This window comes from Ursus arctos, unplaced genomic scaffold (genome assembly GCF_023065955.2).
Source record: "Ursus arctos isolate Adak ecotype North America unplaced genomic scaffold, UrsArc2.0 scaffold_32, whole genome shotgun sequence".
NCBI lineage: Eukaryota > Metazoa > Chordata > Mammalia > Carnivora > Ursidae > Ursus > Ursus arctos.
The window spans coordinates 18,327,246-18,349,153 of NW_026623008.1; the positions used below are offsets into that span (position 1 = coordinate 18,327,246).

General features: G+C 47.8%; 1 protein-coding gene across 1 annotated transcript in view; it reads right to left on the reverse strand.

Annotated features, from left to right (window-relative positions):
* The window catches only part of RHCE (Rh blood group CcEe antigens), a 36,061-nt gene that overhangs the window by 1,772 nt on the left and 12,381 nt on the right, over positions 1-21,908 (reverse strand). Inside the window, exons 3-9 of the mRNA XM_026517011.4 lie at positions 21,237-21,387; positions 16,683-16,833; positions 15,764-15,930; positions 14,132-14,269; positions 11,761-11,894; positions 6,401-6,480; positions 3,114-3,187 (exon numbers count right to left, since the gene is read on the reverse strand). Of these exons, the coding sequence (XP_026372796.1) occupies positions 3,114-3,187; positions 6,401-6,480; positions 11,761-11,894; positions 14,132-14,269; positions 15,764-15,930; positions 16,683-16,833; positions 21,237-21,387 (895 nt within the window). The remainder of the gene's footprint in view (positions 1-3,113; positions 3,188-6,400; positions 6,481-11,760; positions 11,895-14,131; positions 14,270-15,763; positions 15,931-16,682; positions 16,834-21,236; positions 21,388-21,908) is intronic.

Below are 21,908 nucleotides of genomic sequence, written 5' to 3' on the forward strand. Positions count from 1 at the left end.
GCTGTGCACATAGAAAGATCCAGTCCTTCTACATGGTGAAAGCCCTAGTTTCTCTGAACCCCCACACAGTACCCAGGACAGAGGCTTGTCTGCGATAGACTTGCAAAAAAGCTATTTTCTTCAGAAAGGTTAACTGTGGAATTAGTTTTAATAAGTGGGTGCCAGTGAGTTCTTGTGCTTTGGAAAGCATTAAATAAAATCCATGGGTTATTAAATTGAAATAAAAAGCGGAAGGAAGGAATTTATGAAAAATTGTGTCAGGTAGGATCGTTGTAATGTACAGGAAGACAGAGGGTTAGTATGTGCAGTTCCTTGAGATCTGGAAATTCATTTCGTTTAGATTTGTCTTCACGCAAGAGCTCTGTCATATATTAGGTAATACATTAAGTGGAATTAGTGAGTGAATGATTAATTAGTAATAGAACCATCCAAGGATGACATGGGTACGTTTGGGGAGTGGTGAATGCCCCATCCCAAGAACTGCCAGGCATGGTTTGGGCAACCAGTGAGGGAATGTCCTTTCCAACCCCCAGGCGTCTGGTTCCCTGAAGTGCGTTAGGACATTTGAGGATGATTAAAATGTTTTTTCGGATGGTTTGCCAAAAAAAAAAATTAAAAAAAATTACCCCTGGATTTATCAGATTTGGAAGTCTGAATTCTTGCCTCTTTAATGGATATTTGGCTTTTCAAATGAGAGCTGTGTTCCGCTGCTGAATAAAATGTTCTGCTCAGCTATAAGAGGAGAAATCAGAAGGGCGGGGGGAGTAACTGTCCTCCAGGAGCGTCTGTGTCTTTGGAGCCAAACAGACACCAGTTCAAATTCCTCCTTTTCCATTTACTAGCTTTATCATTTTGGCCAAGTTACTCTTCAACTTTTTTTTTTTTTTTAAGACTCATTCATTTTAGAAAGAGAAAGAGTGCAGTGGGAGGGGCAGAGAGAGAGCGAGAGCGAGAGAGAGAGAATCTTAGGCAGACTCTGTGCTGAGCCCGGAGCTGACGTGGGGCTCAATCTCACAACCCCAAGATCATGACCTGAACTGAAACCAAGAGTCAGATGCTTAACTGACTGTGCCACCAAGGTGCCCCCATTCTTCATCTTTAAGACAGGGATGCTTACTCTTGTGCGGGGTTGTTGTAAGGATAAAATCAGATAATGCCGAAAAGCATCTAGCACAAAATCGGAAACCATCGGCTTACGATAAATGATAACTATCATGCTTACGCATTCCTTCATGGTTGGCTAAGCCCCCAGTAATAAGCTTTCCTGTTCACGTGGTGCTTTGCATTCCATAGTTTACAGAATGTAGTTACAGCCATTATTACCTTGTTTGGTCTTCGAAACAACCCAGAGAGGTAGAACAAAGACTACCATTCTTATTTTACCAGTAAGAGAGGTCAAGGAACTTGCCTCCATGAGACCCTGCAGAACGGTGACTGGAATTCAGGTCTTCCCGTTCTAGGTCCGTCCCCATGGTTCCACTTCACCTGCTGCTGCAGTGCCCAGCGTTAGGTGGGGTTCCTCACATTTCCTTCATTCATTCAGCAAGTATTTACTGCAACTCAAATAATTGAGCTGGATATTGGTCCGTTTGTGGCATCCCTGGCTGATTAGCAGAATGCTTGGCATGTAGGGGTTACTCAAGAAATACTTGAAGGATGAATTAAAACAGTTTTCTGAGTCCTTTCACTAGATTAGCCTGCTTACCACTGAAGGGGCAAGAATGCTCGCAGGGACTGAGAGAAACTGGCTGTAGGGAGAAGCTGGTAGAAGATGAGACCGTTTATAAGCAACAACGTGGATGACTCTCAGAATAATTATGCTGAGTAAAAGAAGCCGGAAAAAGAACGTACTGTATGATTCATTTATACAAAATTATAGAAAATGTAAACCAATCTATTGGACAGGAGGCAATTCAGTGGTTGCCTGGGGATGGAACGGGGTGGAGTAGGGAGGGAATAGCTTCAAAGAGGCACAAGGAAACATGGTGGCCGCGGATATGTTCATTATCTTGACTGTGGGGATGGTTTCATAGGCATATAAATATGTTTAAATGTATCAAATTGTGTATTTTAAATATGTGTGTTGTAGTCAGTTATACCTCCATAAAGCTCTTTGACATGGAAAAGGAAGAAACGGAGTTAAGAGAAGAGGTAAAAGGAGGAGGCAAAGGAGAAGAAGAGGCAGGTTCTCTCTACAAACACTATTGCCAAGGCCCATAATGAGGCTGGGTCTCTGTCCCCTTAGTGATCGGTATCTAGGCATGCCAGGTGGAGAAAGGATTGGCTTGGGAGGTCTAGTTCCTGGTCTTAATCTCTGCCACTCGCAAAGGTCTGATGCTGGGCATTAGCCTGACCTCTGTCAGCCTCCACTTCCCATTTATAATTTCACAATTTTGCCCAGCCAACCTCAGCATCATATGGAAGTTACGTACGGTGACGCATCAGAGTACGTGGTGAACTATGAGTGTTGGTCAAAGGGAAGAGGGCAGTGGGGTGACAGGGAACGAGCCCTGAGCCTCTCTCTAGACTAGTCTTGACAACAAACACTACAGGGAAACAGAGACCCTCAGCAGCAGCCGCGTGGTTCAAGCTCTCTGTCCTTTGGCTAAAGGATCCCAGATTCCTACAGTACAAGTGGTCTTACGACCACTAGCTACTGTTGATCGAGAGTTGTGTTCTAGATCCGGCTCGGCTGCACACTCACTGTGAGAACTCAGACGGTCATGGCTCTGCTCAGCGTGTCTGTCAATGAGACTGGACTTGCTGGCTTGTGCTGTCCTTCCAGCTTGTGCACTGCAGGATTCCATCACCTTTACGCCAAACACTTTGCCCACGTTGATGACCCCAGATGGGGAAAGTGTGGCCAGCAGCCGTTCTCACATCTCTGATGCTCAGTGACTTTGAGGCATCAGGGGAATGGTAACCTTTACCACTTCCCCAGCCCTCACCAACACACACACACAGACACACACACACACAAACACACACAGACACACACACACACTGTTTTTATTTTGTTCTCACAAACACCAAGTCAACATATATACAGACATAACATATATCTTTTTAAGTTCAGTCACTCAGCATCAATGACATTAGGTTAAAAATCTTACCTCCCAGAAAGCCTGGTCATCAAAATATTTAGCCGCATGAGGTGCCTTACATATTTTGAGGTTTAAGACCAAACCTGTTAAAATTCATAATTACATGTTAAACCTTTAGAGCACAGCATTTGTTATCTCAAAATTCATCAAAATATCATAACCATATCAACTACAGTTATGTGAACAAAAATCCCTTTTTTTTAAAGCCAGGAGACAGACAAATTGAAGCGTTGGCCTTCCTGGACCAGCTTTATTAATTCTATGGACATCTTTTAAAAGAAACTGGCAAGAGTAATTATCTCCAAAGGGTTTAGATGATCTTGAGAGGTGTACGGTAGCCACCGATCTGACATGCTTCCCGAGGTGGAGTAGAAGAGCCCAGTCAGACGGCGCTCCTACTTAAAAGCCCATCTATTTAGACCACAAGAGCTACCATGGACAGCAACTCCAATTAGGGGCTCCAGTCAGGTGTCACTGGCTCCAGTAAATTCTGTGACCTCAGCTCAAGACTCCACTTGTGTAGTTATGAAAGTAGTTTATAATAACTTGCTTTCGTGCCTATTGTTCTTTTCACCCAACCAGCCTCTGCCCAGAGAGCTTGGCCCTGTGTATTCCTCCAGCTGCCCAAAGTAGGCTGAATTTCCCAGGACACATAAAGGGATTGCTCGCCTTTCATATGAACCAGGGAAATGCCGTTGATAGATTTATCTGCGTTATTTTTAGTGGTGATCGGTCCCCATGTATTAAGTAGTAAGATTAACAAGAGTAGGCGTGTACTTATTCACATTTTCCTTTTGTAATGCACACCTTTAACTGATATTGACATATAGGGTGTAACCAGCATACCTCATTTAGCTAGAATTATTCAGAAACGATCTCTAACACCTACACGAAACTTTTCAGATACCTGAGGCTTACTCACCACTGACAAAAATCCATCCAAAATATACTATATTTTCTTGTCTTATGAGACAACACTAAACACATTTAGACTGGTTTTTTTTTCTATCAGAACCATTGCTAGGAACATCCACTTATGAAACACGCTATATAATGAAGAGGAAGTATGAAGCTGTCGAGGGTTGTTGGCTTCTCTTGGCAGCCCAAGCTTTCATGTTCTAGCGTCTGGCTTTAAGAATTTCTTTTCTTCCGTTAGGCTGTCTCCTTTCACCTCTCACTTCTACTAGTGTGCCTTAACTCTAGAAACCTGTCCCACTTCTTACCTGCCATTTCTAATCTGCCGGAACTGGGAAACCCAATAACCATACTTGACAGGATTGTTTCTTATGTAAGTGTAGACAGGCCCCAAGCTGGGGGGCCTCTTGGCAAGGAAAATGCTCAGCTTTAGGGGGTCAATTTAGTGCTATTTTGGCTGCTTGGTGGCCTCTTTACCCCTTCCATGTTCATGTTCATTTTATTCACCAGTGTTCTTATGTTCAAAGCCACATGTAGAGAGGAACGCTCGTCAGTCTTACCTCTTAAAGGAACAATATTCTGTTCTCCTTCTCGACTCCAGGAAAGCATTAAAAAAGCCCTCCCAGGTGCTTTACAAGACCGTGCAAATCAGTGTCACTTTGTGAATGCTAGTGACAATGGTGAATGGTGTCACAGTCTGGGGGAGGGTTGCCAGATAAAATACAGATGCTCAGTTAATGTTGAACTTAAAAAACGGGCACCTTGTATTTCCACTTGCTATTCTGGTAACCCTACTCAGGATTAGACCGCCACCACGAATAGAACGTAAACTTACGGAGGGAGGCATTTGTCTCATCTGGTAACCCTACTCAGGATTAGACCGCCACCACGAATAGAACGTAAACTTACGGAGGGAGGCATTTGTCTCATCTGGTAACCCTACTCAGGATTAGACCGCCACCACGAATAGAATGTAAACTTACGGAGGGAGGCATTTGTCTCATCTATATCTAATCAATCACCTCGACTCTGCTGAAAGCTGAGGCCAATGGGTATATTAGAGCAATTCTAGTCAGTCTTGCTCTCTAAAACCACCCAGGCAATTCCAAAAAGTACCTTCCTGCATGTTTTGAAGCATAAAAGAAGCCAAATGATTAGTTACCATCATCCTTTCATTTTATAGCGAAGCCACCCAAGGCTCAGAGACAGTAAACTGATGTGCCCAACGCCATACAACTCCTTTATGTCTCTTAATTGGCATTCATTCCCTGCTTAGGGACACAGTATATGAATGTCTAACCAATAAAGCTGTTTGCCTATAGAATAAAGGTGAGCAGTTCTGGACAGAAATCATATTTTTGTCTAGCATATAAATAAGACTGGCAAATTAGTAACTCCCTAAGGGTCTTTGCTGTTCTGTCATATTGCAGGAGCAAAAGCATACTTCAATCCTCTGTTTAAAGATTTCCAGTGGCTTCCCATCTCTCAGAATGATCTGGCTCCTTGTTACCACTCTGTTCTCAACCCCCGCCACTCTCCCTTTCACTCTATCCATATCAGCCACACTGAGCATGCTTTGCTCCTGCCTCAGGGCCTTTGCACTTGCTATCCCTTTTCATGGAATGCTCTTCTGCCAAATAAACACATGGTATGTCTCCTTCCCTCTCTCCTTTCAGGTTTCTGCTTAAAGGTCAACTTATTAGATAGGCCTTCCCTTCCCACACTTCTACAAGAGCACCCCACCCCCACACTGACTGACTCTGTGTTCCTCTACCCTGAGTTATTTCTCTTCACAGCACTTACCATCTCTGACATAGTAAATACTCTACTTATCTGTTTATTTATTGTCCCCTTCCCTCCACTAGGATATCAGCTCCATGAGATCAGGGAACGTGTTTTCTTCACCGCTGTGTCCCTAGGGCCTAAGAATAGTGCCCTGACTTGTAGAAGATATTGAATAAATACTTGCTGAACAAAATAATAGTATGGGTATTCTCAGGGAGTGAAGGTAAAATTTTTGGCATAAGGGCTTCCTTGGCTCACTGTACAAAATTGGGTGAAATCATCAGCCCTGAGCTCAAGAGGCTGCAATGTTGTCCCTCACTGCTACTTGTAAGCTCCAGAAAGTCTCTTACTTTCTCTGGCCCTCAGAGTCCATACCTCCAGCAGGTGACCTCTGAGGGCCTTTCTAATGCTGAAATCATGTGACGCTGTTTTTGTTGTTAATCAAGGTCTGAGCCCCTTTGCATCATTTGGCTCGAGCTGCGGGGGTTCGCAGGGAAGGGGATGGGCACAGACACGTGCAGCCATGGGCCAGATGCCCTCTGGCCTCAGGTCCTGTGTCCTGGGCCATGGGGGAAGGAGGGTGATCTCACACTTACCTGTCAAAACACCAGCTATCAGACCCGAAGCCACGGCCAAGCTGAGTGTCCCGGTGCCAACGAACAACTGGTAACTGATCCTAGAAACAAAGCAGGCTGTAGTCACGATCAGGCATCAGACTCCAGAGGCCATCGGAGTCAAGAAGGACTGTCTGCAACAGCAGTGATGCTGTCAGGAAGGGCTATCAGAAGAACAAGCATCCTCTCCCCAGGTAACCCATTCCCCTGTCGTGTTCCTGCAAAGCCACCCAGACATGGAGGAGAGAAAGGGGGGTTCCAAGATCCTATTTAGCTGACTTCAATTCTCAGAAACCATGGATGATGAACGTGACTGGGAGGCAGAAAACCCAGGTTCACGTCCAAGGACTGTCGCTAGCTGCATGATCCCCGGCAAGTCACTTAACCTCTCTGAGCCCCAAGTTCCCTCATGAGGCAATTACAGATGAAAGTTCTATTTCCATCAGGGCAAGGTGGAATAGAGCGTGGCTGTCAGGCTCAACTCCCTGTTGAACATACTTCCCTGTCCTCTCTCCTTCTAGGCAACCGCAGGACCTCACTTTAAACTATGAAGTGGTCTGGGAGGTCATCTACATGACCTTGCAGTAGGCGAAGATTTCTTAAACGGGACCCACAAACATGAAGGGAACAATGATGAAGTGAACTGTGTTAAAATTAAGAACTTCTGTTCATCAAAAGATACCATTAAGACGGTGAAAGATAACCCACAAAATGGGAGAAGATATTCATGACACATTTATATGACAAAGGCTCTATATCCAGAATTCCTACAAATCTATAAGAAAAAGGCAGAACAACACAACAGAAAAATGGGCAAAAGAATTTGGACGGATATTTACAAGAGGAGATGTTCAAATATCCAGAAAGCACATGAAAAGTGCTGCACTTCATCGGTCATCAGGGACATTAAAATTAAAATGATGTTTGATGCCTAAGTGGATAAACTTAAAAGGAAGGAAAATATGGGGTGTTGGAGAATATATGGGGTAAAGGGAACTCTTGGGTGCCACGGGTGACTGGACTGGCACAAACTACAGTGGAAAACTGGTCATATCCTCTAAATGGATCCTATGAATGCCGTGATCCAACAATTCTGCTTCTAGGCATCTTCTCAACAGAAGAGCATTTGTATGTTCTAAAAAAAAAAAAAAGTGCTAGAATGTTCATAGCAGCGATCCTAGAATCTTCATAATAGCTCCAAACGGGAAAGAACGCAATGCTCATCAGTAGTGGATAAATTGTTTTGTATTCGCACAATGGAACACTTGTTTTAACTGTGTTTCTTAGATTCTGTATTTGTCTACACGGCACTCATTTATCACGGGGCCCGACTAATGGCCGAAATTGTTTACCGCGCTCTCTCCAGCAAGTCAGCTTTCAAGGGACGGCAAAATTCATATGATCAACCCCCTGACCATAAACTCTAACATATGCTTTCAGTTCCTGCCCAATAAGGGACTCCCGCCCCTCCCCCCATCACCCCACTGCCACCCACCTGAAGGCATAGTCTCAGTTCCTCTCTCTCTGCTGCCCGGTCCCTGGGTGGGATAAGGTTTTGTGGGGCCCTACATGGTGTGCGGAGCCTTTCATTTCCAGGAGAACCGTAACAGTAACCTTTTCCTTCAATGACATTGACCTCTCCGTGTCACCACTCAGTCACTTTGGAAGTAAATCCCAAGCACAATTCTACACCCTACCCCAATGAAAATGAACAATCTACAGAGATGCTCGACATTGTGGGAGAGCCTCCCCACTGCAGGGCAGAGTCAAAGCCAGGCACACAAGAGCTGCATGAAGGACAAAAGCAGGCAAAACCGACCAGTGGGGTTAGAAGTCAGGTTTGTGGCTGCCCTGGAATAGGACACAAAGGAGTTCTGGGTGCTGGTCACATGGGCGTGTCAGAAAAATCCATGCAGTGGTGCCCTGATGATATTTCTACTTCTCTAGATGTACACTGCACTACAAAACAGGTTTTTTTTAAAGTAATATTTGGTGGTAGCACAGAAGCTAGCCCTGTATCAGCTAACTGCCAACCACCACCCAGTTCGCTCTATCCTGATGTGATGTGAAAGCTGAAATGGATGGCATAGACCTAGCCATAATGAGACCCCACGCAGGGTGGGCTCCCCTGCACCACGGCCTCCGCTCCCCAGTTTACCGTCTGATTTCACATGATGCTGGAGCAGCCCTCTGAGCGAGCTGTTAACGTCCCTGTTCCACAAATGGGGAGATCCAGGTTAGGAAAGTGAGCCAGGGTCTCCAACGTCACATGGCTTGGCATGGGTGGCTCTTGGGATTCAAACCCTATCTACCCACAAAGGCCAGACAGATCTTTCCCGTTTGTGGGTTACCTTCACAAATTCGGCTATATTGGCATTCCAAGGATACTATTTTTTAAAACATTTTTCTTTAAATTGACTTTTTTTAAAATATTTAAATAAATGTATTTAAAAGGAAACTTTGAGTCACCTATGTAAATGGAAGAGAAATGGGAGGTAAGTGTAAAAAGACAGAGTGCAAACAGAGTGTTGCGAAAGTCTCCCCCAGATGCAGCCTGAGCACGTGTCTCAGCCGGAGGCTGCCTCGCGGGCCTTCACACCTGACGTCAGCGTGCGTCAGAAGCGCAGAGACGCTTAGCACCTGAGTGCTGGCTTTCTCCCTGATGCAATCAAAGGACTGAACTATTGAAAAACAGCATCTGCCCTGCAGGAGTCAATGTTATTTAAGTGTCTCTGCAGCACTTCACTCCCACGGCTTGGGGAACCCAGCCCCATCCCAGCGGCAAGCGCAGCACGTGACCTGTTCCCATTCGCTCCCCGGAACAGGAGCTCGGCAAGCACTGTGGACTGAATGAGAAGCCAACCGTGTTGTCCAATGACACCAAGCTAATAAACCGTTGCTCCACGTGTCACACTAAGTGCTCTGACTCCCAGCTCGTCCTCTGTCCCTCTTTCCATACGCAGAGGTGCTTCTCCTGTAGAAGCAGCAGTAGCAAGAATCCTGGACAAGAGGGTGTCCACTCCATGCTGAATCTTCACAGCAGACCTGGGACGCAGATCTTATTAGCCCATCGTGCAATCAAAACTGAGGCTTGAAGAGAGTTTGAGTATACTGTGCCTGAGGTCACACGGCAGGTAAATGGGACCCTGGTCTGTCCCTCCCTGAAGCCTGTGCCCTTGACTTCCGGCTGACCAGAGGCCTCTCTAAGAGAGGTCCTTGCTGTCGCTATCCCCTTCCCTTTGCTGGGTTCCTACAGAGGAGAGAGGACTACGTGGTCCTCCACTGTCCCATCCTGGTGAGACTGACTCACAGAGGTGTGCGACAGCCCGCTCCCAGGGGCAGGTTGACCGGCCTCTGTTCTCAACCCTTGCCAACTCCCAGTTCAGTGATAGTCCCTCGATGGTTGCTGTTGGCCACAGACGGGAGTATCTGTACCACTGCGATCAGGGCTTGGTTTCCCTGGAGAGCAGCTTGTTTAGTAGCCACCATAGGTTGGCTGGCCTTTGTTTTGTGTTCTATTGTTCTTTGCTGTTGTCTGCTCCAGGCTAGTAGTCTCAAACTGCTTTGCAGGAGAATCCCCTAGAGGGCTGGTTGACACACGGATTACTGTGCCCCATCACAGATTTCTAACAGTGCAGGTCTGGGTGAGGGTAGCATTCGCATTTCTAGCAAGTTCCAGGTGATGCTAGTGCTGATGAGAACCACTGCTCTAGGAGAGCCACAGAAGCACAGAGTAGGGAGCTAGAAGGGAGGTGGTTCAGAAGTCACAGGCTGGCCGCCCAGGAGCAGAATTTGGCCCACATGATGTTTCTAATGATTCTAAATCTTTTGTCAATGCTTGGGAGCGCAGGTGCGCCACTCTAGATTTCTGGCTTCTCTTGAAAAGTCATTAGATCTGGGGACACTGAGCCTGGGTCCTGGCACAGTCATGGTTGCCCAGGGCCGAAGAGCAACTGCCCGCGATTTCCCAGCCTCCTCTCGCTGCTCTCATCTTGTAACCTCACCTGCCTGGCCCCTACAGGCCCCTGAGCTCCACAGAGAGGGACTTCGGGGCTCAGACAGAGGAAAGGATTTGCTGAGTTGCGCAACTGTTAAAACAGCGCAGACACATCACTGGAGCCCATCACTGCGGTGTCTTGCTTCACACAGACCGTCTCCTCCCCACCTGGAGGTGGGATCCCCCTTACCCAAGCAGTTCAAGGAGGGACGTCTCACACGCTGTATGTGATCCCTATAACGTGGGGCTGTGGCCATCTCTGTTGTCAGAGCTCCAAGGGACCCAGCCCTCCATGATTTCTCCGAGATGCCTCCAAACACGATGAGCTCCTCGTCACCTGCTTCAGGTGCTCATCGCCTTTACAGCCACATTCCAGCCGAGTGACTGGGGGCGGATAACTCCCCATACGTATCATCTCTTAGAGTATGATAATAATACCTCTCGGAGGATGTGAGGATTAAATGAGGTGATGCACGTGAGGCTTTCAGCATAGGGCCTAGCGCCTAGAAAGCGGTCAATAAACAGTGGTGATTGTTACCAGTACCAGTACCATTATTATTGTTATCACTGTTATCAGTTCCTCTGGAAAAATCTATTCCTGTATCATGCCCAAGTCACTTTCATTTTATGTGAGCCCATAATAGTAATAATCACACAAACTCCTGGGGCGGGGCGGCAGTGCGCGGTGATGGCCAGGGCTCAGGTATGTCAAACCAGTCACTGGCGTCTGTTGTCTGGAGGACATAGGATCTGACCCTAGTCCCGAGGCCCACGTTCCTGCCACACAGTGAGAACTTAGCCAAGCTCCTTCTCTCTCTGGGCCTCAGGGATGATCTGTGCCTAGCATTTTCCTACATTAAAGTATTAAAGCCTTTTAACCACAAGGTGCCTGGCCTCAAGCAGCCTCCAACTACCCTGTGAGGGGACGCCCTGTTATTATCTGTGTTTACACCAGGCAATGAGGCTCAGAGAGGTTAGGCAGCACACTCAGCTAGTAAGAGGTCAAGATGAATCTGACTCCATGACACACTCTTCACCATGACCTAAACCACCAGGGGTTAAACAATGGACCCAACTGGCTCGGGCCCGATGGACAGGCTCTGTCTCCGTTTGGGGGGGGCTCACAACTGTCTGCCTTTGCCCGGCACCTAAGCTGCCCTTTTCGGAAAGAAAACACGGCCTGGAGAGATAGAGGCGAGGCAGAATGTATTAAGAAATCTGCCAACAAATATTTGCTAAGGCTGCTGAGTGCCTGGCTCTGAACGCATGCACCTCGGCGGAGGGCTCTGGGCACATTTCTTCCTGCGTTGGATGGGGTGCGAAGGGGATAAGCCAAGTCACCTACACAGACTTCTTGATCCAGCTGACCTCATAGATGATCAGCAGAATGTAGGCGATCCCTCCGAGCAGACCTGGCAAGCCAAAGGTGTAGTGCACGCCGCAGGTGTCGTGGATCCCCAGCACGTGGTTAAAATTTGCCTGGAACAAACGACAGACAAGCGGATGTACATGGAAGACTGATATCCCCTATCCAGGCTTTCCACAGATCCTTGGCATCCAGGGAAACCCACAGGGGATAGGTTTGGGGCTCACCTCCACCAGGGCTCCTTAGGCCTCAATGTGTACTTGCATCTCATGGGGAGCTTGAGAAACTGCAGAGTCAGATTTAGTGGGCCTGGGGCGTGAGATTCTGTGTTTCTCACCAACTTCCAGGTGATGCCGACGCTACTGGCCCCCTGACCACCCTTCGAGAAGCAAGTAGGTCTAGCCCAGGCCCGACTCACACGTTGGGCTGATACTTCTGTGTTGTGAAAAGGCCATCCCAAGCATTGTAGGATGTTTAACAGTGTCCCTGGGCTCCACCCTCGAGATGCCAGGAACAACCCCTGCACCGTGTGTTAACCAAAAAATGCCTGCAGATATTGTCAAACGTCCCCGGGGGGTAATTGAGACTCGCTGGTCTAGCCCAAACGTAATTGTCATCCCAAAGACAACATGACTAATGAGAAGAATCCGACCACCCCCTCTCCGGACTAGCCTTCAGCATTCTTTCCCCTCCACCACTTAGCCTCCCAGAGGACCATGAGCCAACCAATGTGGATACGAATGCAAACTGGACAGGTGACTTTCCCCCATGGGATCCCCCACTGTCTTTAGAGTAAAAACCCAGATTCCTCAAGCTGCCCAGGAGCCACACCTGAGTATCTCCCATGTCTCAAGACTGTGGTCCCACCAGACTCCCAGGGGAACCCAGTGCTTCAGCGTCTGTTTCCTGGCTGGGCCGTCTGCTCTTCTCACCACTGAGCCTTTGAACACACTGTTCCTTCTGTCCAGGATACACTTCCCTTCACTTTGCCTGGCTAATATTAGTCATCGGTCAACACGCGGCTGAGACATCCTCTGCTCCAGGAAGCATTTCCTGATCCAGCTCAGGCTGGCGTAGGTGTGTGGCGTTATGCTGATTTGGCCACTGCCCTCACCACACTATAGCTCAGGAAGCAGGACTCGTGTTAGAGCATATGTGCTGAATGGACCAAGGGATGGATGGACGGATGGATGGATGGATGAGTGAGTGAGTGAATCATCTCTGAATCGTTCCCCCAGTGATGGAGTCAAGGAAACAGGCACAGAGAAAGCAACGGACACCCAGCCTGATGAGAATTTATGCAGGTTTCCCTGCGCACTTCTGCCTTTCGTCACAGGACCTCAAAGCAGAGGAGATAAAAGACATTCATCGCAATTTCGAAGATGAAAAGCAGACTGCCCCATGGCTGGTCAGATGAGACTGTTGGTACATCTTCCCCTATTCTGGATTGAAACTGCCTCCCTGCATATCCATTGTTCATCCAAACTCAGCTTCTGGAGCCATCCAAAAGTCTACTCCTTTCTCCTCCACCAAGGCTTCAAACCCACAAAGAGTTGCTGCTCCGAAATTATTTCCTTTAGAAGTGTACTGTTAACCAATTGGCTATCGCGGGGTATTCTGGTATTATCACTACCTGCCAGATGTTGAAGGAAGGAAAGTCCATCCACTTAGAAGAACTAAACAATCAGAAGTGGACACGGCCTGGGTTAGCCCAACATCCCTGCTCTGGCTGCTGCCCCTCCCACCCTCGTTCACATGGCTCATGGGCAACAGCCATCTGTGTTATGCTCCAGGCCCCCACGCTCCCAGCCAAAGATAAGCGCACTGTCCAAACTAAACCCGTGAGTCCCTTCTCCGAAGCACCCGGGAATGGGGCCAAGAAATTCCACCTAGCTGCTTTCCTGAAAAGCAGGACTACATTCCACCACGTAAGAGCAGGAGAAGGAGAAGGGGAAGGAGGTCTACAGAGTGAGAATAAAGCAGATACTCAGGGAAAGCAAAGAAAGAAGAGTGGGGACTTCTTGGGCTCCCCACAACACTCCTGTCCCTGGTGTCGGCCATTCCTGGGTTCCCAGTAGCATCCCTGTCCTTGGGTTCTGTGACACCCCAGTAGCCTTCCAATATTCCCTCCTATGCCTGAGCAAACTTGAATGGGTTCTGTTACTTGCTCCCCAGATCCTAACAGATACGTAATACAACCTGGGTGGGTCCCTCACCCAAGCTTTGCAGCCTGCCTGAGAAGGTGCCGATGGCCGTCTACTGCAGCCCAGGGCACCACACGATGGCCCACCATGCTCCCAGGGCCCTGCTGGTCCAAGCCAAACCAGGTGTCAGTTGCCCAACTCCTTACCGGCAGGCACAGGGCTCCCCCGATGGAGATCAGTCCAGCCATAAAGCCCAGCAGCATGGCGAGCCAAGGAGTAGTGATCAGATGACATGAAGGGCCCACAGCCACACCTCCAGCCAGTATCGCATTGTGGATATGTGTCTGCAAAGAAATAGCTTGTGGGTGCATGAAGTGGGGTACAGAGAGGACAGCATCTTGCCTAGAGTTACTCGGGAAGCTGGGAGCAAGCAACACTGTAATGTCTTCCCTGCTTCACTGACCCTGAAACCATCCCCTCCTCTCTGCTAAGACTATGTGACCTTCATCAGTGGTCACATCCTACTCCACTTCTCAGGCTCAGGGAGCAGTCACCCTGATTGGCAGGCACTGAGCTTGGAAGTGTATCCTAGCCACGCTCACACCTATTAGTGATGTGTCCTTGGGCACTGAGCCATGGATGCTTCAACTTTTCCACCAGAAGAATGGGGTTTTTATTGTACCTTCTTAACATGGTTATTTTAAGACTAAATGAGTTACCTCATGGAAGACTTTGAGCGCAGGGCTCAAGAAACACAAGCCATTATTATCGTTTTTACTATTTTCATTGTTATTATTGGCTCTTGGGTGTTTATGCCGTCCTACACCACTGGATCCAGCTTTAACCAGCTAGCTCTTGCTCCTGGGTCACATCTCCAATACATCCTTTGTTCCACTAGAACTGGGGCCTTGCTTTGCTCTCACGCTACTTCCCTCTGCCCTCTCAACTCTAACCAGGTCTCGGAGCTCTGGGGCCCGGGACCAGCTTCTGGGCTTCCCTGACCTTCTGGCCACACCTGCCTCCCTAGATGTCCCCACCTTGTCTGATCCTAGACTCCTTGTCACCATGGAGCTCCCCCAGAAAGACACCCACTCCCTTTAGTGCTTAACCTGTCATGCATGGCCACACTCTGTCCACTCTAGGCCCTGCTGTCTCTCTAGACTTTTTCCCACCACCTCTGGCTGGCTGACCCCATACCTGTCATCATGGAAACTTGTTTCATCTTTAGCTCTACCCTTTCACCCATCTCTGTCTCCCCTCAAAACACACACACAGTCTCCTGGCTACATTGGTAACATGGCTAATGTTTGCCCAGCACTATTTCCCCCACAGAGCACTTTATGTGCATTGTCTCTTAATTCCCACTTTGCATATGAGCCAGTTGTGGCTCCAAACGTTTAAGTGGCTTGACCAGGGTCACACGGCTAGGGTAATAACATCCTTCTTTACCTCCAATTCTATTCACCCCGTTCTTGAAATTTCTTAGGGGAATGGGAGAGGCTGACTGATTCTATTCTAGCTCTCCTCTGCTGACACTTGCTCATGGTGGCTGGCTTCAGTAACTAGCAGAAACAGGGTTCAGACTTGGGTCTGTTTGGTGTCAACACTAATAGACTTAATCACTCCCCTCAGAAAGCCTCTGATCATTTCATAGTCTCCAAATTCCAGTTCCCATTTTGATAAGCCAGTGCCCTTCCCGATGCTCCATGACACGGCAGACAAGGCTGTCACCCGGCATATTTCTCCCACCCTGCGGGGCTGGTTCTAGAACAGGGAACATGAATATGTGTCCAGCCTCGAAGACCTGAGTGCTGCCCGAGGGGCAGCCCCCTCCTCACCATGTTGATCTTCCCTCGGGGGCGAGCCAAGGCCGACATCGAGATGGCTGTCACCGCACTGGCCGCGAGAGCATAGTAGGTGTTGAACACGGCATTCTTCCTTTCCTTTGGAACATCCAGCAGAGCGGAGTTGAAACTCGGCCAGAACATCCACAAGAAGAGGGTTCCTGGGGGCCAGAGAGATCATTGGCCAGAGCCAGGACTCCTGCTCCAAAGCCTGAGCCTGCGGGGGCTTCCTGGGGTGGGCAAGTCTCAGCTTTGCTCCTTTTTAGCTACGTGACTTTGGGCAAGTCATGTCTCCTCTGAATTCCCAAGTTGAACGGCCCAGCTAACATACTTCACGGCCAAAAAAACGAAGGCCCAGAGAGGTGAAATCACCAACCCCCAGGTCTCCTGAGCCCGGCTTGTGATGGCCAAATGCTTATTCTGAAAATGTAATGTGCCACTTTGATTTGGCCTCACGGCTGGCTGTTGGGTCACCTACTGCCCATCTCACTGCCCGATTTCCTCTCGGCCTCCTCCACGGTCGGGCTCCTGCATTTCCACTGCGGCTTTGCCAGATACGCCAGTATTACCGTTCTCTTCCCTGCCCTGTCCCTCTCTCCCCTGCTGGCCTCTGCTTTCTCCACTTGTCCAGTTCCTTCCCTTAGTTTGAAGACAAAAGGAGCAGGCAAATTGATTTAAACTCAAGGGTCACAAGTCTCCCCCCTCCTTCGGATCTTAATGAAGAGCGTTGCCCTAGAAGGGATCGTGAATCCATGCAATGCTACTTGGGGAGCCGAGTCATCATGGAGAGGCTCCGAGCACCCTGGGCAGGTTAGTAAAGGAGGGAAATTTTTCCACAGAGCCATTTGAGAGCCTCTCGCTCACTCCAGGGGTGAGACCCCCCCCCCAACACCTCCCCCCACCTTGTCCTCACCCAGCATGGCAAACAAACTGGAGCTCTTTGCTGTCTGATTTTTCTCCTCCATCACCCTCTCATTCAGACACCTCGAGAGGGACCAGGCCACCATCAGCCCGAAATAGGTTGCAAACACATGGATGTGCATCATGCTTAAGTGGCCGTCCATCTGCAACACAGCCAGCAAGGTGGTGAGTGCCCACAGCCCCCTCCCACAGCCAACCCCCCGTTCCCCGGAGCCAGGTCCAAACCTCACCTAAGTTCAGAAGGTGTGACTTGGAGTCATGAGACCGGTGTTTGGAGCTTCCCCAGCCCAGCGGTTCCCCTTTCAGAGGACACCCAGGAGCAGCCATGTATTTACTCCAGGGAAGCTGCTGGTTGGCCTTATCAATAGCTCTTAAATGCTTCTGAGATCTACTTAGGCGAGGCAAAAAGTCACAGACAAAATGCTTCTGAGATCTACTTAGGCGAGGCAAAAAGTCACAGACACGCACCCCCGCTGCTTCCTACTTTTCAGCAGAATTTACAGAGTGATGAGTGGTATAAACTTGGCAGCAGGAAGTAGCCAGACTTCTTATAATACCAAACTAAAGTCTTAAGTAAATTCTAGACATATGCTAATTTTGCTTTATGAATATCAAAGTCAGGAATCCTTAATAACTCACTTAGTGGACTATTGGTAAGTCCTGTCAACTCTGCCTTCAAAAAATATCCAGAATCGGCAGGATTTTAACCACCATGCTTCACTGACCCCCACCTTGATATAAGCCCTACGTGGCATCACCCCTACCCCAAATTATTGCAGTAACCTTCTAACCGGTCTCCCCATTTCCACCCTCGTGCCCCTACTGACTACCCTCCACACAGCAGCCAGAGTGACCCTACGAACATCTAAGTCAGTTCATGGCCATCTCTGCTCAGAATCTTCCAGTGGTTCCCTCTTGCTCAATTCAGAGTCCGTGTTCTTGCTATGACCTGTAGAAGCCTGTGTGATGGGCTCTCCCCTAACCTCCCTGACTTCTTTTCCTGCTCCACTCCGGACACACTCTCCTCACTCTTCCTCAAACCCACAGGCATGCTCCCACATCAGTCCCACTTCACTCTGGCTTTTCCAATGTCTGGAATGCAAGGTGGAGGGAGTGGCCCACCCTGGGTGCAAGCAGTAAGGGGGTGCATTGTCTAGAGAGAATTTAAAACAATAATAAAAGTGATTAAAAGTCTGTCTGCTTTTTATTATCACCACGTGCCAACAATTCTAAACAGGGTGGGTGATAAAATACTCCCGGAAAAGGCAGACCACTCCCACAACCCTGCCCTTGACCTGCCACTGTGCTCCAACACCCACGTGGCTTGTGCACTCGCCGCCTTCATGTCTCTACTCAAAATTATTTACTCGGAGAAGCCTTCACTGGCCACCTTATCTAACATTTTATCCTCCTCTCAACTCTTCATATCTCCTTTCTCATTTTATTTTTTCTCTATGGTACTTAATACTATCTATCGTTTGCCTATGTAGTTGCTTATTGGCAGTCTTTCCTTCTGGAATGGAAGGTCCACCACTTCAGCATTTTTCTACTGCCGAAAAGACGCCTGGTACATCATAGGCACGGAATAAATATTTGTAAAAGGAATGAGTGAATGGGAAGGATACAGTCACACATTTCAGTCATTCATGAAAACGAAGTCGCCTGTAAGACTGAAAAGAGGTCTTGCGTTTTTAATGTTCGAGGTCCCCCAGAAATCCAGGAGCCACACGTGGGGATGACTGGCGTGGAACCCTGCACTCATTTCTGGAGCTGCCGCCACCAAAACAGCCCTGGTTGCGGTCTCCGGTTTCCCCGGAGCCTTTCCCCTCAATAAAGCCAGGCTGAACTGACGTTTTGAGGTGAAGCGGCCAACTTTCAAAATCAGTGCTAACCCCCCCTCTGCACCAACTAGAGAGTCAAAGCCGCAGAGAAGAGAGGAGATAGGTGGCTTCGAATCACTGTGGCCTTTTAAAGTAGGAAAACGTTTACCCCACGCTGCCCGCAGTGCATGTTCCTTCGCTGGGAATTTCTCTCTTTTTCTGGACTAGCCACGTGGTCACTGCGTGACCCTCCCTCCTCACTGGCTGCAGCTGATTGGACCAAAGTGGACACGTGGCCACGTGGCCACGTGAGCCAATCAGGTTCTTTCTTACTAGACCATGGACCTGGGACCAGCTGAGAGAGAAGCGCCTTGTTTCCTGCAGGATCTGGGACTTAGAATCCTGGAAACGAAAGGGTTTGGAGAGAGCCTGTTCTCCACTGAAGAGAATGCTGATGTGACAGAAGTTAGCTGTACAGAGAGGAACAGAACCAAAAGATGGAGAGCATGAACTACCTGGGGTCTTAAAGGCTTCTCATATCCAGTTCCAGTCCTGAGTCCGGCTGCTACTCCTGCCCTTGGTGGCCCTTATATTAAATTCCCCTCTTTCTGCCTGAAAAAGCTCCAGTGCAGTTTTCTTCCTTGAAACCAAGGAGTTGCAGTTAGTCCTTATGGTAAGCGCAAAGGAAAAGCAGAAAATGAAGTATGTCTAGGTGACACCGTGAGCCCATAGTGAAATAAATAAATAAATTAATTAATTAATTAAATGCCTGAATGGAGGAGAAAAGAAAGTTCTTTCTTACAGCAGAATGCTATCTAATTAATGGTGGTGGAAGGGAAGATGGGATTAGAAAAACAATATTGGGTGTGCCTGGGTGGCTCAATCCTACAGCATGCGACTATTGATCTGGTGGTTGTAGGTGTGAGCCCCACGTTGGGTATAGAGATTAATTTAAAATAACATCTTTTTTTTTTAAAAGATTTTATTTATTTGTTTGAGAGGAAGAGAGACAGAGAGACAGAGAGAACACAAGCAGGGGGAGGGGCAGAGGGAGAGGAAGAAGCAGGCCAATGCTGTTGGATCCCAGGCCCCTGAGATCATGATTGAGCCAAAGTCAGATGCTTAACCGACTGAGTCACGCAGGTGCCCCCAAAATAAAATCTTTAAGAAGAAAAAGAAAGAAAGAAAGAAAACCAATATTTGACAATCATCATAGTACTAATTGATTCAGGCAAAAAAAAAAAAAAAAAAAAAAAAAGAATGAACAGATGCTAAAACCAGTGAGTGAAAGTTTGATAAGAAACAGGATTTTAAAAAAAGAAAAAAGAAACAGGATTTTACAGAATATTATCTCCCCCACAAGATGCTTATTAATTACAAAGGGGAAAATAGTAACTTTACAGTGGAAGAGCCTGGAAGACAACATCTTAACAGGTGACCAGAGTTAACATCCTCAGTAATGAGCAAACTGACAGCATGTGTCTCTTGCTATGATGCACTGAGAAGAACACAACATCACTTCTGTGTAATTCCTGCCAAAAACGCATACCCTCCGACTACATGAGGAAACGGTGGACAAACCCACATTCTACAAAATAACTGGCTTGTAACCTCAAAACATGTCAAGTTCTTGAAATATGAAGAAAAACTAAGAAACTGTTCCAGATTGAAAAAGTTTAAGGAGACATGAGCACTGAAAGCAAAGTGTGACCCTGGACCACAAAGAAATACACATGTATAGGTATAGGTGTAGTTGTGGGAATAGATATATGTACATATACATATGTGTGTGTGTGTGTGTGTGTGTGTGTGTGTGTATTGCTGTAATAGGATATTACTGGGAAAATTGGTGAAATTTGAATAAGATAATATTATGTCAATGTTAATTTCCACAGTTTGTTAACTGAACAATGATATGTAAAAGAATGCCCTTGTTTATAAGAAACATACGCTAAAGTAGTTAGGGGTTAAAATAAAGTCATATAGATAGATGAAGAGAATGAAAATTTAGTAAATAATAAGAGCTTCATATCTAACTTCTAGACCATTGTTCCTTTTCCCTCCCCAAATATCTCCAGCTGCCTGGAAGGACGCACTGGCAGACTCTACACTCCTTGCTGATTATCCACCTGCCTTTTGGTCTGTAAGGATTTCAGCACCTGCCTTACCATCTTTCTCTCCGTCACCCCTCCAGGTCACCATCTGGATCCATCCAACTCCCTCTCTCTGTTCCTTGACCCTTTTTCTTCTAATAACTTTCCTACATTACACTTCTCCTTTTTTTTTTTAAATATTTTACTTATTTGTCAGAGGGAGAGAGAGAGCACAAGCAGGGGGAGCAGCAGGCAGAGGGAGAAGCAGGCTCCCCACTGAGCAAGAAGCCCGATGCGGGACTCAATCCCAGGACCCTGGGACCATGACCCGAGCCGAAGGCAAACGCTTAACCAACTGAGCCACCCAGGCGTCCCCTACATTACACTTCTGCCACGGATATGCCCCGTCAAACCTTAGACCTTGTTATCACCAGTGACTGCACCACCTCCAGTTAAAACCATTAGGTTGCTATGTTTAAACATTTAGCATAGATCACAATTTTGGAGCCCCATTTGGGCCTGTCTTTATAATTTTTAAATCCCAGAAACTCCATCAAATGGAGGCAGTATCACTCCCCTCCACCTCGACCCCCCTCCTCCCCAAAGTCCCCTCCTCACAGCACCGTGACTCACACTGAGGTGCTGCCTGTCAATCATCCTCATGGTGACAAAGACCGTCACCTCCACCAGTGCCATCAATGTCAGCTGCAACAGGTTGGCCTTCCCCAGCACGGCACCCGCTGAGATGAGCACAGACATAGCACTCATGGTGGCCAGCTTAATACTGGGGGAGAGAGAGAGAGAGACAGGGATGACTGAAAAGGATCCTCTCATTCGTTATTCACTCGTTCACTCACTCAACAAGCTCAGCACTGTCCAAGAAGCTAGGGACAAGCAGGAGAACAAGGAGACAAGATTCCACCTTCATGGGAACTGATGCTGCCCCGTTTGGGGTGTCTATGGGCTCCTTCTTCCATCAGGGTGGCTTCAGGGCAAGAAATTGATCTGCATATACTCATTCATACTGAGGCCACTCTGAATTTCTCATAGGAATGTCGTGGTGAGGCTGATTGTTGCCTCAGGACCCCCTTCTAGGGTCTGACAACTGGGGTTCTGCCCATCGCTTCTCTTCTGCCAGCATCTCACAAAGACGCTCAATAGAGGGCGCTCTTCACCTGCTGGCTGGCCTGTCATTCAGCCGCCCGCCACCGTCTCTGTGGTAGTGGAAAGAGACGGTTTAGAAGTAGGACAAGCCTGCTTCCAGTCCCAGCTTTTCCACTTGAGCAGCTATTTAATCTCACTGAG